The sequence below is a fragment of the Choloepus didactylus genome (genome assembly GCF_015220235.1).
Source record: "Choloepus didactylus isolate mChoDid1 chromosome 23 unlocalized genomic scaffold, mChoDid1.pri SUPER_23_unloc1, whole genome shotgun sequence".
Taxonomy (NCBI): Eukaryota; Metazoa; Chordata; class Mammalia; order Pilosa; family Megalonychidae; genus Choloepus; species Choloepus didactylus.
In genome coordinates this window covers 3,670,708-3,689,351 of record NW_023637590.1, presented here as the reverse complement: position 1 = coordinate 3,689,351, position 18,644 = coordinate 3,670,708, and the positions used below count along the sequence as shown (strand labels likewise).

At 47.5% G+C, this 18,644-nt stretch overlaps 1 protein-coding gene across 6 annotated transcripts in view; it reads left to right on the top strand.

Moving 5' to 3' along the window:
• The window catches only part of LOC119524871 (guanine nucleotide-binding protein subunit beta-like protein 1), a 48,959-nt gene that overhangs the window by 9,987 nt on the left and 20,328 nt on the right, over positions 1-18,644 (top strand). For all 6 annotated transcript variants that reach the window (XR_005214885.1, XM_037823534.1, XM_037823532.1 and 3 more), the window contains 2 exons: positions 16,005-16,144; positions 16,542-16,667. Coding sequence is in view for 5 of the 6 variants with exons in the window: in XM_037823532.1 (XP_037679460.1) it covers positions 16,005-16,144; positions 16,542-16,667 (266 nt within the window). In the remaining variant the exon portion in view is untranslated. The remainder of the gene's footprint in view (positions 1-16,004; positions 16,145-16,541; positions 16,668-18,644) is intronic.

Here is an 18,644-nt window from a genome sequence, read left to right as displayed (position 1 = left end):
GCCTCTCCCTAACACATAGTTAAGTTGAGCATCTTTTCATGTGCTTTTTTAGCCATTTGTGATTCCTCCTTGGAAAAATGTCTATTCCTGTCTGTTCTGGTTTGCTAATGCTGCCTGTGCCAGTTTGGATGTATTTTGTCCCCCAAAATGCCATGTTCTTTGATGCAATCTGGTGAGGGCAGACGTATTTAGTCTTGATTAGGTTGGAACCCACTGATTGTTTCCATGGAGACGTGACTCAATCAACTGTGAGTGAAACGTTTGATTGGATAATTTCCGTGGAGGTGTTGCCCCGCCCATTCAGGGTGGGTGTTAATTGGATCACTGGAGTCCTGTAAAGGAGTTCACAGACAGAAGGACCTCAGAGCAACTGAGAGTGACATTTTGAAGATCAGCTGCAGATAAGAGAGGACAAAATGCCCCAAGAGTAACATTTTGAAGAACACCATTTTGAAACACAACCTGGGAGCAAGCAGATGCCAGCCTCGTGCCTTCCCAGCTAACAGAGGTTTTCCAGATGCCAACGGCCTTTCTCCAGTGAAGGTACCCTGTTGTTGATGATGCGTTACCTTGGACACTTTATGGCCTTAAGACTGTAACTGTGTAACCAAATAAACCCCCTTTATAAAAGCCCATCCATCTCTGGTATTTTGCATAACAGGCAGCATTAGCAAACCGGAGCACTGCCATTATGCAAACATACCAGACATAGATTGGCTTGTATAAAGGGGGTTTATTAGGTTACAAATTTATACTTCTCCGGTCATAAACGTGTCCAGACTAAGGCATCAATAAGAGGATACCTCCACCGAAGAAAGGCTGATGGCATCCGGACCTCCTCTGTCAGCTCGGAAGGCACGTGGCTGGCGTCTGCTGGTCCCGGGTTGTGTCCCAGCTCCTCTCTCAGCAAGTGTGTGTTCTTGGTTCATTCTCCCAGGATGTTTCTGTCTAAGCATCTGGGGGGTCCTCTCTTAGCATATCGCAGGGCAAACTCTGGACTTCATCTCATAACTAAATGTCCTTCTGTCTGCATCTCCAAGCATGTCTAAGCCTCAGTGTCAGCAAATGTCTGGGCCTGTGTGGCTCTTTTTAAAGGACTCCAGTAAACTACTCAAGACCCACGCTGAATGGGTAGGGGCCACACCTCCACAGAAACAATCCAGTCATACTTCATGGAAACAATCCAGTCATGAGTTATCACCTATAGTTGGGTGAGTGACATCTCCATGGAAACAACCTAGTCCAAATATCCCACAAGATTGGATTAAAACGTGGCTTTTGGAGAGACATAATAAATCCAAACGGGCACAATGGTTTTTTGCCAATTTTTAAATTTGGCTGTTTCTCTCTTATTGTTGAGTTGTAGGATTTCTTTATGTATTCTGGATATTAAACCCTTATTTGATATATGGTTTCCAAACACTTTCTCCCATTAAGTTGGCTGCCTTTTCACCCTTTTGGAAGTCTTTTAAAGCACAGAAGTAGTCAATTTTGAGGAGATCCCATTTGTCTATTTTTTTCTTTTGTTGCTTGTGCTTTCGGTGTAAGGTCTAAGAAACTTGCCTCCTATCACTAGATCTTGGAGATGCTTCCATATATATTTTCTTCTAGGAGTTGTATGGTCCTGGCACTTATATTTAGGTCTTCGATCCACTTAGAGGTGTGAGATAGGGCTCCTCTTTCAGTCTTTTGGATATGGATTTCCGGTTCTCCCAGCACCATGTGTGGAAGAGACAGTTCAGTCCCAATTGAGTGGTGTTTTAGTTTGCTGAAGCTGCCAAAATGCAATGTACCGGAAATGGGTTGACTTTTACAGTGAGGATTTATTAACTTACAACTTACAGTAATTAGGCCATGAAAATGCCCAACTCAGAGCGTTGGGCGGTACCTGGACTCTGCAGACAGGCTGCTGACATCTGGGACACCTTGGCGTCTGCTGGTCCTTCGTTCCCGGGTTTCGTTGCTTTCAGCTTCTGGTTCCAATGGCTCCTCTCTGAACTTCTGTGGGTTCTCTCTTAGCTTCTCCAGGACTTTTCTCTCTGAGCTTCTGGGCTTTTTCTTTCCTTTATCTTTTCATAAAGAACTCCGGTAAAGGATTAAGACCCACCTTGAATGGGGTGAGTCACATCTCAATTGAAACAACCTAACCAAAAGGTCCCACCCACAATAGATCTGCACCCACAGGAATGGACTAAAAGAACATGGCCTTTTCTAGGGCACGTAACAGCTGCAAACCACCACAAGTGGCTTTGGCAGCCTCATCAAAGATCAATTGACCAAAAATGTGAAGGTCTACTTCTGAACTGTCAGTTTGATTCCATTGATCAATGTGTCTATCTTTATGCCAGAACCATGCTGTTCTGACCACTATAGCTCTGTAATATGCTTTAAAGTCAGGAAATATGGGTCCTTCCACTTTGTTTTGTTTCTCAAGATGTTTTTGGCTATTCAGGGCCCCTTTGCCCTTCCAAATAAATTTGATGATTGACTTTTCGATTTCTGCAAAGTAGTCTGTCGGAAGTTTGATTGGAATTGTGTTGAATCTGTAAATCAATTAGGATAGAATTGACATCTTAACTATATTTAGTCTTCCAATCCATGAACATGGAATGTCCTTCCGTTTATTAAGTTTTTAAATCAGAAAGTGTGAGTCCTCCAATTTTGTTCTTTTTCAAGATTGTTTTGGCTATTCAAAGCCCCTTGCCAAAGCTTTCAGTCTTTCACCATTGAGTAGGATATTTGCCTTGGATTTTTTATCAATATTCTTTATCATGTTAAGAAATTTCCTTCCACTCCTAGTTTTCTGAGTGATTTTATCATGAAGGGATGTTGGATTTTGTCACATGCCTTTTCTGCATCAGTTGATGTGATCATGTGGTTTTTCCCCTTCATTCTATTAATGTGGGGTGTTACACTGATTGATTTTCTTACATTGAGCCATCCTTGCATTCCTGGAATAAATCCCACTTGGTCACCAGGTATAATCCTTTTAATATACTGTTGAATTCAGTTTGACCGTAGTTTCTGATTTTTTTTCCATCTGTACTCATAAGGGATATTGGTGTGTAATTTTCTTCTCTTGTGCTGTCCTTATCAGGCTTTGGCATCAGCATAATGCTGCTTTCATAGAATGAGTTTTCTGCATTTTTTGGAATCTCGTGTTTTTTGGAAGAGTTTGAAAAGGATTGATGTTAAATCTTCTTTAAATGTTTGATTGAATTCAGCAGTGAAGCCCCACAGTGCTGGGCTTCTCTGTGATGGGAGGTTTTTGATGGCTGATTCAATCTGTGAACCTGTTATAGGTCTTTTGAGATTTTCTATTTCTTCCTGTGTCATATTAGTTAAGTTGTGTCTTTCTAGGAATTTTTCTGTTTCACCTAGGTTTTCTAATTTTTCTGGCTATAATTTTTCATGGTATCCTCTTACAATCTTTTTTATTTCTTAAGGTTGATAGTAATGTCCCCACTTTCCTTCCTGAATTTAGTTGTTTGTTTTCTCTCTTTTTCTTTGCCAGTCTTGCTAAAGGTTTGTCAATTTTATTGATCTTTTAAAAAACCAAGCTTTTGTTTTTCTTGATTCTCGCTATTGTTTTTCTGCTCTCTATTTCATTTATCTCTGCTCTAATCTTCACTGTTTCCTTCCTTCTACTAACCTTTGGTTTAGTTTGCCCTTCTTGCTCCAGTTTCTTTAGTGTGAAGTCAGGTTATTGATTCATAATCCTTCTCCCTTTTTAACGGAGCAAATCAGAGCTGTATATTTCCCTCTTTGCTGCATATTTACACTCTTTGCTGTATATTTACACTCTTTGGTGTGTTGTGTTTTTGTTGTCATTTGTCTCATGATATTTCCTTATTTCCCTTGTGATTTCTTCTTTGAACTATTGGTTGTTTAATAGTGTTGCTAATTTCCACATATTTGAGACATTTCCAGTTTTCCTTGTGTTATTGATTTCTAGCTTTATTCCTTTGTGGTCAGAGGAGAGACTTTGTGTGATTTCAGTATTTTTATATTTATTAAGACTTGATTTGTGGCCAAACATATGGTCTGTTCTGAAACACGATCCATGTGCACTTGAGAAGACAGTGTGCACTGCGGTTGTTTGGTGCAGAGTTCCATACGTGCCCATTAGGTCTAAAAGCTTAATAATGTTCAAGCCCTCTACTTCCCTATCGATCTGTTTAGATGTTCTATCAGTTGTTGATTGTGTTGAAACCTCCAACTATTATTGCAGAACCATCTATTTCTGCCTTCTGTTCATTTGTGCTCCCTATATTTTGGGGCTGTGTTGTGAGGTGCACATATGTTTATAATCACTATATCTTCATGCAGCCTTGAACCTTTTATCGATATATCATATCCTTCTTTGTTCTCTTGTAATCATTTTTTATTTAGTGTATTTTTTTCTGACAATAAAATTGCCACTCTCTCTTTTGATTAACATTTTCTTTTCTTTTTCTAATAGAATTTTTTTTATTAGAGATGTTGTAGGTTTGCAGAAAAAATCATGCAGAATATACAGAGTTCCCATATACGCTCCTTTAATTAACACCTTGCATTAGTGTGGCAGCCTTTTACAGCTGATGAGACTATTATTATAATTGTCCTATTATTGGAATATCTTTTTCTGCCCTTCCACTCAGCCTCTTTGTGCCTCTGCATCTAAAGTGAGTTTCTGGTAGAGAGCTTAAAGACAGATCGTGCTTTTTCATCCAATCTGCCAATTTTGCCATTTAATAGGGAGCTTAATCCATCAACATTTGAGAAAATAACAGGGAAGGAAGCATTTATTTCTGCCATTTAGCAGTTTTTTATATGCCTTGTAGGTTTTTTGTTCCTCAGTTACTCCATTACTGCCTTTTTAAAAAATTTAGTTGCTTTTTTTGTTGTGTACCATTTTGATTCCTTTCTTATTTCCTTTTCTCTCTATTTTTTTAGGTATTTCTTGGTTATCTTTGAGATTACAGTTAACATCTTCAACTAATAACATTTGGCTCTCATTTTTTTTTTTTTTTTTACCATTTCTACTTTCCTGCCCTGAACCTCTTTCTTCCCATTCATTTCAAGTGTGTTTACCTTTACTTTCTAGAGCATAATCATAAAAAGTGCCCTGAAGTCCGTTGTATTTCCAGCATCTGAGTCGTCTCAAGGTTGACATCTGAAAATTGTCTTTTCTCTTGAGTTGGTTGCATCTACCCAGTTCTCTGGATGTTGAGTAACTTTGGAAAGTGTCCTGGACATTGTGTTAGATCCCCTGGAGAGTGTAGAGTTTTCTGCCTTAGCTGGGTAGTTGGCTCCCTAGATTTGCATCGCAGTTTTGTCTCACCCCCCATGAGCTGTAGTTTTAATTCACTTCAATTTCCAAGGCTGCTTTGGGTGTGTCCCTCTCGTCAGCCACGTAGGGTCAGTCTGAGACTTCGTCCTGCTTTGAATCGTAGTTCAGTCCTCCAGGCTGGTGCTGCTTTGAATCTGTCCCCTTCAGTTGCAGCTCAGGGGTGAGCCTGGGACTTGTATGGGTTCATTTGCAGAATTAGGGGGTCCTCTCTTCTCTGCAGTTCCCCCACCCCACTACAGCTGGCCAGGCCCCTTTCTTGGTTCCTCAGAGCAGACAGGTGGTTTCTCCCTTGCAGCCACGTCCCTGGGGCCCATCCCCGAGGCAGTGCCACAGGAAAACAGCAAATTCCCAAACCAGGAGACTCCTCGTCAAACAGGTCGCCTCTGAGTTCCCACTCACCTCTGAGATCTGTCCGCCCTTGTTCACGTTTCAGAGTTTTCAGGTAATTGCTTTTTGTGTTTTGTCCAGGGTTTTCAGTGGCCATCAGCCTGCGAGAGAGGCTGTAGTGGGCTTACTTCATCTTAGCCAGAACCAGAAGGTTCTTGGAAACTTTTAATTCCTCCATGAGTGGGACTGAGCATCCTTTCATAGGTTTAAAGGCCATTTTCATATGTTTTTTGTGTGTGGATTGTTGATTCGTGTCTTTTGCCCAGTTTTCTACTGGGTCTGTAGTCTCTCCTTAGTTTTGGGGTTCTTCATATTTGGAAGGGATATTAACCTTTTACCTCTTTTGACATGCAAAAGTTAATTTTTAATACAATTTTAAAAATTTTGTGTAGAATTTATTTTAGATTGTATTTTATGTAGTAAAAACTTTATCAATCTTTTCATTTACTGCTTCTAAATTTTGAGTCCTAGGTAGGAAAACTTACTCACAACCAAGTTATAACACAGTTCTTCCATGTATTTTCCTAAGACTTGAATGGTTTCATTTTTTATGTATCGATTCCAGATCCATTTGGAGTGTGTTCTCAAGTATGTGCACTTTCACTGTAATATGTGGATCTTTGATCATTTTCCAAATGGCTGACACACTGCTCTAGCACCATTTATTAAAAAGTCCATTTTTGCCCCAGTGATTTGAGTTTCCAGCTTTATCATACTGTTCCGGTTTGCTAAAGCTGCCATAATGCAAAATACCAGAAACACACTGGCTTTTATAAAGGGGATTTATTAGGTTACAAATTTATGGTTCTAAAGTCATATAAGTGCTCAAACTAAGGCATCAACAAGAGGATACCATCACTGAAGAAAGGCCGATGGGGTCTGGAACACTTCCGTTGGCTGGGAAGGCACGTGGCTGGCGTCTGCTGGTCCTTTGCTCCTGGGTTCTGGTGTCAAAATGGCTTTCTCCAAAATGTCTCTGGGCTTCTGTCTGTCTTCGCTTCTCTGTCTCAGCCTCTGTACTTCCTTGCTTGTTCTCCCAGGGTGTTTCTCTCTAAGCATCTGGGAGTCCTCTCTGAGCTTCTCTGGGCAAACTCTAGGCTTTATCTCTTAGCCCAGCATTTCCAAATGTCCTTCTGTCTGCCTCTTCAAGCATCTCAAGGTGTCTGGGTCTGTGTCGGCTCTTAGCTTCTCCTGGGGGCAAACTCTGGATTACATTTCTTAGCTTCTCTCCAAAATGTCCTTCTCAGCTCCTCTGAGCTCCTTCTCTCCATGAGCTCTTGTAAAGGACTCCAGTGATCTAATTAAGTCCCACCCTGAATGGGCGGGGTCACACATCCATGGAAATGGTCTAATCAAAGTTCTCACATACAGTTGGGTGGGTCACATCTCCATGGAAACACTCAATCAAAAGATTCCATCCTGATCAAAAGACTAATGAGTCTGTTCCCACGAGATTGCATTAAAGTGCATGGCTTTTGTGGGGGCGTAATAGGTTCAAACCAGCACACATAGATCGACCGTCTGGGCTTTGTCCTCACGGGGCAGGCTGTCCTTTCGTGTGGAAGTGTGTCTCTACTGTAATCATGGAGACTCTGTGGTACAAGGCAGCGTCTGATGGGGCAGCCCCCGTGTAGCTTTTTCCCCGTTTTTCTGGCACTTTTTACAGTTTTGTTTTTCCACGTGAATGCCAGTTTCAACTTGTCTAGCTCCATAAAGAAACCTGATGGTCCGTTGGGGTTGTGTGAATTTATAAGTTAATTTGAGGAGAACAAAGGTCTTTATGATGCTGTTGAATCATCATATCCAAGAACAAAGGATGTCTTTTCCTGTGTCCAGGTCCCCGTGCATCTCTCTCAGGAGTATTTAAACTTTTCTTAATGAATTTGCATATTTTTTGTTAGATTTATTCTTAAATATTTTACCTCTCTGTTGATCTTATAAATGGGATTTTCTCTAACCGATTATTGTTGGTGTATGTGGAGGCTATTAAGTTCTCTAGGTTAGATTTATATCTTGCTACCATATTGAAGTTTTTTGTTGTTTGAATCTACGTTTCCTATCTTTTTAATCTAGGTTTTCCCCCATATGCCATCCTATCATCAGGAAATAGAGATCGTTTAAAGTCTTACTTTCCCGTTCATGTACCTCGATTGAGTTTTCTTATCTAATTGTATTGTCTTCTGCCGCTAGTACATTTGTGAGTGGTGGAAATTCCTCTGTTATTGCTTCATAAAATAATGTGCTGGCTCTTGCACAAACGAATATGTTTAGTATTTATGTATACACACATATTATCATTTTAAAGGAAGACATCAATTTCTGTTTGCTAATGTTTTAATCAGAAATGGATATTGAATGTTGTCAAAAGTTTTTCTCAGCATCTGTAGAGATAATTATATGATTTTTCTCCTTGGATCTATTAATATGGTATAGCACACTAATGGATTTCCTAATTGACGAACTTTGCACTCTTAGGATACACTGCACTTGATCATGATGTATTCTTAATACAGCAGATTCTGTTTGCTAATCTTTTATTGGAGCATTTTTGTTTGATCTTCATAATTCATATTGGTCTACTTCTCTAGTTTTGCATTGCCTCTGTTGAGGTTAGCTTTCAATATTGTACCTGTTTCATAAAAAGAATTAAGAAATTGTCCTTAATTTTGGGGACTGTGGGATCATTCATGGAGTATTGGAGTTGTCTAGCCTGGAGCTTTTTTGTAAAGGGTGGTTATTTTATAATTTTCTCTAATTTATTCATTTGTTTATTTATACATACATAAATACAAATAAGCAGTTCCACCTCCCCCTTTATCTGTTTATTTTATGGAGATTGGCTTGTATGTTTTCCAAATTTAATGTCCATTTTGATAAACTACATTTCTCTGGGAAATTTCCCATTTTATCTAGGTTTTTAGTAGTTATTTCCCCTTATCATTTCCTACTTCCTATATTTGTGATTTTTTTCCCTTTTCCCTCCATTTAGTTAGTTAATGGTTTTCCTAGTTTTTTTTCCATGAAACTGGAATTATTTTGTTAATTTTGTTAATTAGGTTTATTGTTTTTCTATTCTTTACCTCGTATTTGTTTTTATCTTTATAATTTCCCTTCTTGTGCTTTTTTAAAATTTACCCCTTTTTACAGCTTTCTGAGCTTGAATTTAGTTTATTTTCATTTTTGCAATCATATCGGTAAAAGGTATTTAGGATTATAAATTTTCTTCTGATCAGAGCTTTAATGTATCTTATAAATTCTGATATGTAGGGTTTTAATTTTTTTTCAAGAGCAACAATGCTTTTTATTGTAACAGAGGATTTAAGGAGGGTGAGAGAATTAGGGGCGGTAAGAGAGGATGCGAAGCAGGTGTTTCTCTAAGATCCCATCCTCCCTTCCTTCCCCACACCCAAACGATATTAAATAATATAAAGAACACCGTCACAATCATTGTTTTATCGGGGTCAAAAAATGCAGTGATTCTGCGCGAGCCGCAGCCAGTGGTGGAATTTTACCCCGGCCTTGCTGTACTCGCAGGCCACGCTGCTTTAGTCTGTGCATCGAGCGTATTTCCGGGACTCCCCAAGAGAAGGCAGTGCCCAGCGTTTCATTTCTTCACTCCAAACTCCACAATTCCAGAGCCCAGTTTAAAAGAAAAGCCACGGCGGATAACAGATGCATACGAAAAACACAAGGTGTTCCCTGCAAATCGGAGGGATCATGAGGCTACGTTTATTTCCTTTACGAAATGCTGTTTTACAGAGGATGGAGAAGCCAGATCGTGTTATGCTACAGACTTGGTGAGCAGGTGGGTGGCTCGTTTTGGACGTCAGGCCTGAGCTGCCTTTCCTTTCCCCCCATAACCCCAGGTCCCTTCAGGGCGAGACACACGAGCTCTGAACAACCGTATAAAAACACGTTTGCACCCCTCTTCTTGAATTCTGCAGACTTCAGAGACTGCAAGTCGATGTTCTACCACCAATGCCCGCCACTTCTTAAGCTTTGGACTCCTGTTCTCGTGTGACTGCATAACGCAGATGGACGAGAAAATGCGGGTTTTAATCTGTACAGTTCCTGTAGTAGTTGTGGAGCAAAGCGCATTAACTTTTCTACTGCACGTTGCTGACGAGGAGCTCACATCTTTATTTTACACATTAGATTAAAGTGTCCTACCATTTACACCCTATGAAGAGTAGTATTTATTTTTAAAATTGATTTCAGTGTGTCTTTCTTCTTTCATCTGAGTCTTTTAATAAATGATTTTTTTTTTAATTTCTAAAAAATGGAGGACCTTTTTGGTTTTAACTTGGTCAGTTTCTGGTTCAACTGTATGGTGGCCATAGAGTATTCGTTATGATTTTTTTTTTCTTTATGGAACGTCCTGATGTTTTCTTCGTGACCTAATAATAATATATGAACTTGTACACACAGTGCGTTTCTGCTCTGTGAAGGTGCTATCCGTGTTATTTGGTGCATGGATATTCACAACTGTTATATCATCATTATGAATCACCCTTTATGGCATTAAAAAGAACCTGGCTTTGTCTAATGTCAGGCTGTTTGGCTGAAGTTCAACTTCGTCTGACACCAGGATTTCACACCCTGCTTCCTTAATGTTCCTATTTGTCTGATTTCCCCTGTCTAATCTTAGCCTTTTGGGATCGCTTTGCTTCAAGTTTGCTTTCTTATTGACATACGTTCTGGAAATGAGTTCTCTATTGGACATATAGGCTGGGACTATTTTTTCCTTCTCTGCAGCTTCACTTTGACTCCCATAATTTCTTTTGATGAGAATTATGGTTCTGAGTTTCATCCATGTTGCTATCTGTTCTGTAGAGTTTTCTATTGTATGAACAAACCAAATTTATCCCACTCCACAGGAGATGGCCATCTGGGTGGTTTCCAGTTTTTGTTATTATGCACAATACGGCTATGAGCTCTTCACAATTCTCTTTGTGTACACGTGGGAGAATTCCTTTAGGATGTTGATGTAAGAGGAGGGTTGCTGCATCGTAAAGTGTGTAAGAAAATGCCAGACTGTTTCCCAGAGCCGTCGTTTCCAGTTACACTCTCTGGCACGGTGGAGGGCTCCAGTTGTCCCACGTCTTTTCGACATTTGACGGGCGGTTTAATTTTTTGCTAATCTGCTAACAGTGCAATTATATCACATCATGGTTTTGACAGGCCTCTCCAAGATTACTGACTGGTTTAAACACCTTTTCATGTGTTCATCAGACATTTGTGTTTCTTGTGAATTGTCTCTGCACGTCTTTGGCTCATTTTTCTTTTCGGTGTTTGTTTTTTTTGTTGCACTGATTTGTGGATGCTGTATCCATTCTGGATGTGAGTGAGGAGGTGCCTGATCTTCCCCGCTCTCCCCTCACGTGTTTTTATGTTTTTAAACCCACTGAAAAGTTTGCAAGTATAGTTAATGAACACCTGCCTACCTTTCACCTGTGTCCACCTACTGCTAGCATCTCACTGCGTTTGCTTTACTGCTCAGCTTGTGTGTCCATGATGCATGCAGATACCGAGGGAGATGGTTTTCTTTTTTTCTGAAACATCTGAAAACAGATTGCAGACATTCATGACATTTCACCCCTAAATACCTTAATGTATATCTCCCGGGAAAAAGGACATTCTTCCACAAAAAGGACCATTTTCCTTCCCAAGAAAAGCCATCATCCCACAGCATCTGTAGACCATACTTGGAGCTCCCCAGTTGTTCCCAACACGTCCTTTATTGCTTCTTCTTTTTGGATCCAGGATCTCGTCCAGGTGCACACGTTGCGTTGCAATATGTCTCTTCAAAGTCTTTTAATTTAGAAGAGTTTCGCTCTGCTTTTCTGCCTTTTTGTTTCTCTTGATGCTGACTTTTTCTTTTTTCTTTTTTATTTTGATGGGTCGGAGCTGGTTGTCCTTATATGGGTTCCCGGCACCGAGACATGACTGATGGTTTCCTCATGGTGGATTCAGGCTGAACGCTTTTGGCACAAATCCCCAAGGACGGTGCTTTATCTTCTTATGGCTTCCCACAGGGAGAGAAGTGGTGCCAGCTCGTTGACTCCCGGCTGTGCCGGCTTCGATGGGTGGTGACGGCCACGGTTTCCCCTGGGGATGTGTGGGCAGGCTGTGGGGTCGACGTGGCGGGATGTGGCCCTCGTGCTCCCAGCCGCCTTGTACCCCAGCCGGGCCCTTTCTCGATTCCACGTGGCTTCCATAGCCCCCTGCCCTCTCCTCATAGTTCCAGCTCCCTCTGTCTCCTTCTTTGGAAATATGAAACGTCCCTAATTATGTATTTTGTTCTGTGAGTCCAGTTCTGCCGTCAGAATTGGAATTCCAGGGCACAGCCTGCCTCAGTGTCCCCAGGGAATTCCCCACTGGAGATTCCAGACCTTCGCCAACCTAGGGAAGCGTTAGAAATGATTTTGTCTTCTTTCTGTTTATCAGCATGTTTGCATGTTTCATCAGGGTGTCCGTCCTGGAAAGGGCTGCCTCCCAGTCTGTGTGGAGCGCCAGGGGCCCTAGGGGGCAGCTCCTGCCCGGAAGAGGGCCTGGATGCCCACGCCGAGGGGTGACTGTGACGGGCGCCGTTGCCACCTGACGGTGGGCTGGGCCAGGGCCCAAGGGGCTCTGCATTTGCAGTGTTAGGCGGAGAGGCTGTCAAATCAGTGCCAGTTGCGTCAGCCCCTCCTTCCTTTGCATTTCTGGAAGCGTGTGTCTTACTTTGGCATTTTCAGCACTGGCAGAGCACGGAGCTCGGGGTTGGGTTTCATGTTCCTTTGCCCCCCGGAGGGAAGAGACAAGTGACAGGAGCAGTGGCGCAGGCGGCTGTGGTGTCGCGGACACGGCGTGGGGGCCCTTACCCGAGAGGGCCCGGGGCCGGGTGAGATAGGATAATGCGATTACACTCCATCAGATTAATAAGAATAATTAGATGTCATAAATCAAGTGGTTCTGGGATACGGTCATGGGAGAAGTATGCAGCTAGAATTAATTAGTTTTCAAATAAAACGTTTATTTTAATTGCCCGAGCTGATGGAGCCCTTAATTGCTGGTGCCTCATTTTGGCCCGAGCGTTCGGGCTGATGTAACGACGTGACGCGTTTGTTCCCTGCAGTTGTGGGGAAACAATAGAGAAGAGCTGGATTTCATCACTCCCAGGAGCCTCTGCGGGAGGTTCTGGAAACTCCCACCAGGCCACAGGCGGCCGGCAAGTGGAGGCCGGGCCGCGGCTGGCGCCTGTCCAAGGCCACCATGCTGCCCGTGTGTGCATGAGCGTGAGCGTGTGCACGTGACTGTGTGCATGTGTGTGCCTGTGTATGCTGTGTGTGTGCATGAGCATGTGTACGTGTCTACTGTGTGTGTGTGTTCCTGTGCGTGCATGAGTGTGTTCCTGAGTGTGTGCACGTGACTGTGTGCCTGTGTACCTGTGTATACTGTGTGTGTGCATGAGCATGTGTACATGTGTACTGTGTGTTACTGTGTGTACATGAGTGTGTTACTGTGTGCCTGTGTATACTGTGTGTGCATGAGCATGTGTACATGTGTACTGTATGTGTGTTCCTGTGCGTGCATGAGTGTTACTGTGTGTACCTGTGTGTACTGTATGTGTGCATAAGCATGTGTACGTGTGTACTGTGTGTTCCTGTGCATGCATGAGTGTGTTCCTGAGTGTGTGCACATGTGACTGTGTGTGTGTGAGTATACGCCCATGTGAGTACTGTGCATGTGTGCCTGTGTGTACCTGTGTGTGCTGTGTGTGCATGAGCATGTGTACGTGTGTACTGTATGTGTGTGTTCTTGTGCGTGCATGGGTATGTGTGTGCATGTGTGTGCCTGTGTATGCTGTGTATGTGCATGAGCATGTGTATGTGTGTACTGTATGTGTTCCTGCATGTGCATGAGTGTGTGACTGTGTGCCTGTGTGTGCCTGGGTACACTGTGTGTGCATATGTACTGTATGTGTGTTCCTGTGTGCATGAGTGTGTTCCTGAGTGTGTGCATGTGTGCACATGTGACTGTATGCATGAGTGTGCACCTGTGAGTGCTGTGTGTGCCTGTGTGTGTGCACGTGGCTGTGTGCCTGTGTGTACCTGTGTATACTGTGTGTGTGCATGAGCATGTGTACGTGTGTACTGTGTGTGTTCCTGTGCGTGTGCACGTGACTGTGTGCATGAGTATATGCCTGTGTGAGTGCAGTGCATGTGTGCCTGTGTGTACTGTACATGTGTGTGCGTGTGCCTCTGCATATGTGCACGCATGTGTGTGCATGAGCATGTGCATGTGTGGACTTACATGTGTGTGTGTGCAGGAGTGTGTTCATGCGTGTTTGCACATGTGACTGCAAGTGTGCACATGTGACTTGCGTGAGTGTGCACATATGTGAGTGCTGTGTGTGTGCACGTGTACCTGTGCGTATCTGCATGGGTGTGTGTGCCTGTGTGTACTGTGTGTGCATGAGCATTTGCATGTGTGTACTGTACATGTGTGTGTACCTGTGCATGCATGCACGAGTGTGTGCATGTGCGTATGTGACTGTGCATGAGTGCATCTGTGTGTACTGTGCATGTGTGTGCATGAGCGTGTGCAGGTGTGTGACCTGTGCCTGTGAGTACATGTATGTGTGCTGCGATGTGTACATGTCTCTGTGAGTTTGCATGTATGTTTCTATGCAGTGTGTGCCATGAGTGTGTGTGCGTGCATGTATGGGTTTGCCATGTGTTTGTGTCTGGGGTGTACATGAGTGTGGTGTGTTAGTGTGGGTGCATGTGCATATAAGCATGAATGGGGTGTGCACATGTGTGTGCATAAGGATATGCATGTGGGGTGTGAGCGTGTTTGTGTGCATGCATGGAGTGTGTCTGAGTTGTGTTGTGTGTGCACGTATGGGGTGGGTGTGCATGCTTGCATGTGCATGCACAAATGGGGTGTGCCCATGAGCATGTGTGTTGTGTGTGCGCATGTGAATATGAGGCATGAGTGTGTGTGCACGAGAGGGGCATGCCTGTGAGTGTGTGTGCATTTGAGTATGCAGTATGAGCGTGTGTGTGCCTGTTCCCCTGTGGGGTGGGGGAGTCTGGGCTGCACATGGGGCCTGTGGGGGGTGGGCTGTGGGGTGCGGCAGAGCTGAAGGCCCTGAGGAGGGAAAGGAGACGGGGCTGCACCCTGCACCAGTGCAGCTGAGGCACCTCCACATGCCTGTGGGGGAGGGCCTCCTGGGCTCCCCTGGCACGGCCCACGGCTCCCTGGGAAGGTTCCGGGGCCCTGAGGCCGCGGCCACCTGCTCCCTCCCACCTCGTCATGGGGGAGCCGAGTGTGTGCCCGGCATGTGTCTTTGCCCCCGAGTGGAGCTTTTCCCTGTCTGGAGAGGCAGGTAGTGAGAGGCTGGTCGGGCTCTGCCCCCCGCCGTGGGCCTCCCAGAAACCGCGCAGCTTCACGCCAGCCTGCAGGAGGGCAGCGGATCCCGCCCAGAGCCCAGCAAGCCCAGGCCCCCAACTCCTCCTGTGTGGGCTTCGCAGTGGGGGCTCTTGCGGGGCCCGGGGTGGGGGTGGGAAGTGCTGCTGGAGCTGGAGGTCAGAGGTCACGCGGGGCCCGGCCTTTCGGGGCTGCCTCCCCACCGACCAGGGGCTCCCAGCAGAACCCGACTCTCCGTCCGTCCCCCAGCCCCTCGCTGCCTCTCCGGCCGCTCCGCCCCTTGGTGGCGGCGTGCAGACTCTGGACCCCTGTGCCTCGGTTTCCCCCACAATAAGGGAGGTGTGCAGGCCTGGGGTGTGGTGGGGAGTGCTCGGCTGCCCGCTTCTGGCCCTGCTTTGCTCCTTCACTGCCCTGGGGCCCCAGGACTCCTGTTTGCCGTCGGTGGTTCAGCCGGACCTGCCGAGCAGGTGCCATGAGCTCAGGTCTGGGAGCCAGGCCCGCATGGCCTCTGCCCCCCGAGCTTGCCGTGGGTGACCGTGGACAGCGAGTCACGGGGCTCCACCGCTCACTGCAGGGGAGAGGAGAGGGGGCTCAGAGGGGAGGCGGCATTTGCCGGGGGCCAGGATGGATGGGAGGGGAGGGGAGGGTGGGAGCAGAGGCCGATCGGGGGGCAAGGGACGGCCGGACAGAGGTGGGGGGCAGGGAGGGAGGGTGGTGTCCAGGCGTCTCCCAGATTCCCGGCAGGAGCCACAGCCGGAAGGGCCCGGAGACAGAAAAGGAAAAGCTCCATGACCTCGGCCGGCCCCTTCCCCTGCAGGGCCATGGGCGCCTCCGTGGCCACCTCCCCTCACCCACCCTCCTCTGCCCCCAGGCGCCCCCACCCGCCATGGCAGCCCCCCTCCGGCCCCCGCCAGACCCCCAGTTCGTGCTCCGAGGCGCCCAGTCGGCCGTCCACGCACTGCATTTCTGCGAGGGTCCCCAGGGCCCGGGACACCCGCTCCTGCTCTCCGGGTGAGTGTGGCTGTCCTTGGGGGAGCTGGGGGACACGGCCACACACAGAGCCCCTGCTCCCACGCAGTCTTCCCTTGTGGGTGGGCAGGGGCTGCCCGCTGGAGAAGCCGAGGCGGGGGGCACTCAGGCCCGGCCCCTGCCCCCCCTCCCCGGCCAGGCCCGGGACCCTCCGGTGGGCCTGAACAGCTCAGCTGCCCCCGCCCCATCAGCTCCCCTCCTGCCCGAGCGGCCCTCACAGGCCTTTCCCATCGACCCCGGGGCTCCCCAGGCTCCCTGGTCCCCCAAGCACACGGGGTGTCCGCCAGCTCCAGACGGGACCACCAGCCACGCCGCGGCCAGGCCAGCCCCCAGCAGCCCCCAGATCAGCCCCCAGCGCCACCTTGTGCCGCCCGGACAGGTCCCTGCGCGGCCTGGTGCACATCTGGAGCCTGCGGACCCGGAGGACGGTGGCCATGCTGGACGGCCACGGGGGCCAGTGCGTGACCTGGCTGCAGACGCTGCCCCCCGGGAACCAGCTCCTCAGGTGGGTCTCTGTGGTCCCTTCCCGCAGGGGGTCCTGGAGAGCGGGCAGGGGCCGCGTAGGGCTGGGGTGACAGGGCCTGTCCCCCTCAGGCCCCCAAGCCGAGTGGACCAGGGTGGCCTCGATAACGGGGGGCAGCAGGCACAGGGTCTGCCGGCTGCTCGCCTCTCCCACCCTCCTCTGCTGGCCTCAGCTGGGTCCCCTCACCGCAATGAGCGGCACCCCATCATATTCCCCTGCACCCCAGCCCACAGAGGTGGGCCGTGACGTGTGCGGGCTGGAGGGCCCCCTTGGTCACCTGGCAGTGGCACGAAGGGGCCTGGGGGCTGCTGAGGGCCTCATGGGGGAGCAGGGCCTGGTGGACAGGGTGCAGTCCCAAGGGGCACCCACAGGCCAGCCGTGTCGAGTGGCTGTGAGGGGCTGGAGGGGGCGGGTGGGAGCTGCACCTGGTGCCGGCCGGGGAGGGGGTGCTGTCCGAGAAGCATGGGGGCTCAGGGTGAGAGAGACTTGGGAGGGGCTGCTCTGCCTTCCCGGGAGGGGGCTCCACCCTGAGAGCAGGATCTGCAGGGCTGGGCTGAGGCCCCCACGGGGGCTCGGGGTGCCCCGGAAAGCACGGGGGACACTCCCCTCCACAGGGGCCTCCCCCGGCCGCACGCCTGCAGGCCCACCTGCCCTTGCCCACAGCTGCCCGCGAGGGGGGCTTTGTTGTTTGTCCTTTTGTACCTTTTACTGTGAAACGTGGTGCACGGATGGCAAGCGCAGAGAGCAAATATGTGCAGGTGGCTGGTTGACTTATCACAAAGCAAGCACCTGAGACCCCGTCCCAGGAGCCCCTCATGCTCCCGGCCCCCAGGGGCTCGCCTGGCTGGAGGCAGCCCCCATTCTGCATCCCCGCTTTCTGCACCTCTAAAAGGCACGGGCTGGTTGTGTCTGGTTCGTTCTTGGTGTGAACAGACAGAACCACGAGGCACAGACCCCCTTGTGGCTCCCTCCAACTTTGGCCTCGGAGACCCCTGGGCGGCACGCAGCCCCCTCGGTTTTTCTTCTGCCTGTGTTCCCATGGGTGTGCCCCGACGTTTACCTGTCCACCCCTCTCCACCGCTGATGGACATGCAGCCGCCCCCCGTGGGGCAGGTGGCAGCTCCAGCAGCTTCTCTCCGCGCGCTTGGCGTCTGGCAGCCCTCCTCCCTGCAGCCGCTTCCCGGAGCCCAGAGGGGTGCAGATGCCCGGCTCGGCCGAGGCCCCGGGCCCCCGGTGCCAGGCTGCACCCCACCGGCCGCGGCGCCCGCAGCTCCCCACCGCCTGCCCGTCTGGGCGATCGGCACTTCTCTGCCTCTCCCTGAGGCGGAACCTTCGTGGTGGATTTGTTGGCCATTTGGATAAACTCTGTCTTAAACGCCTCATGCACCTTGCCCATTTTCCCATTGGATTGAATGTCTTCTTCTTACTGGTTTATAGGAGTTCTTTTTATATTCTGGAGAGGATAGGTGTTCTTATATCATAAATAGTTCTCAACGTGGAGACTCGCAATTTCTCACTCTGTCCAAGGCAGCTTTGATAAACAAAAGTTATTCCCTTTTTTTTCTTTAGACTTTTTATACTGAAATAACTTCAGACTTAAAGGACAGTTGCAAAAATAATACAAACCCCATACAGACAACCCCAACATGCCCCCTTCTGTCCAGATGCCCCTAGATCCACCGATTTTAGCATTTTGCTACACTTGCTGCATCATCGGCCTGTCTATTCTAGTGTAGTTGCACACGTCACGCTCCTTGAACACTTAATAGTGTCACGCGCATTTCCTAAGAGCGGGGATATTCACTTATGTCACCACCTTAAGTGCAGTTGTCAAGTTCAAGAAGTTTAACGTCAACGTGAAGCTTACGGTTGATATCACAGTTTGTTCAGACGTCCCAGTAACATCCTTTTGAGCCTTTTCTCCTCCTTCATTAGGTCCCGCCCAGGATCATGTGTTGC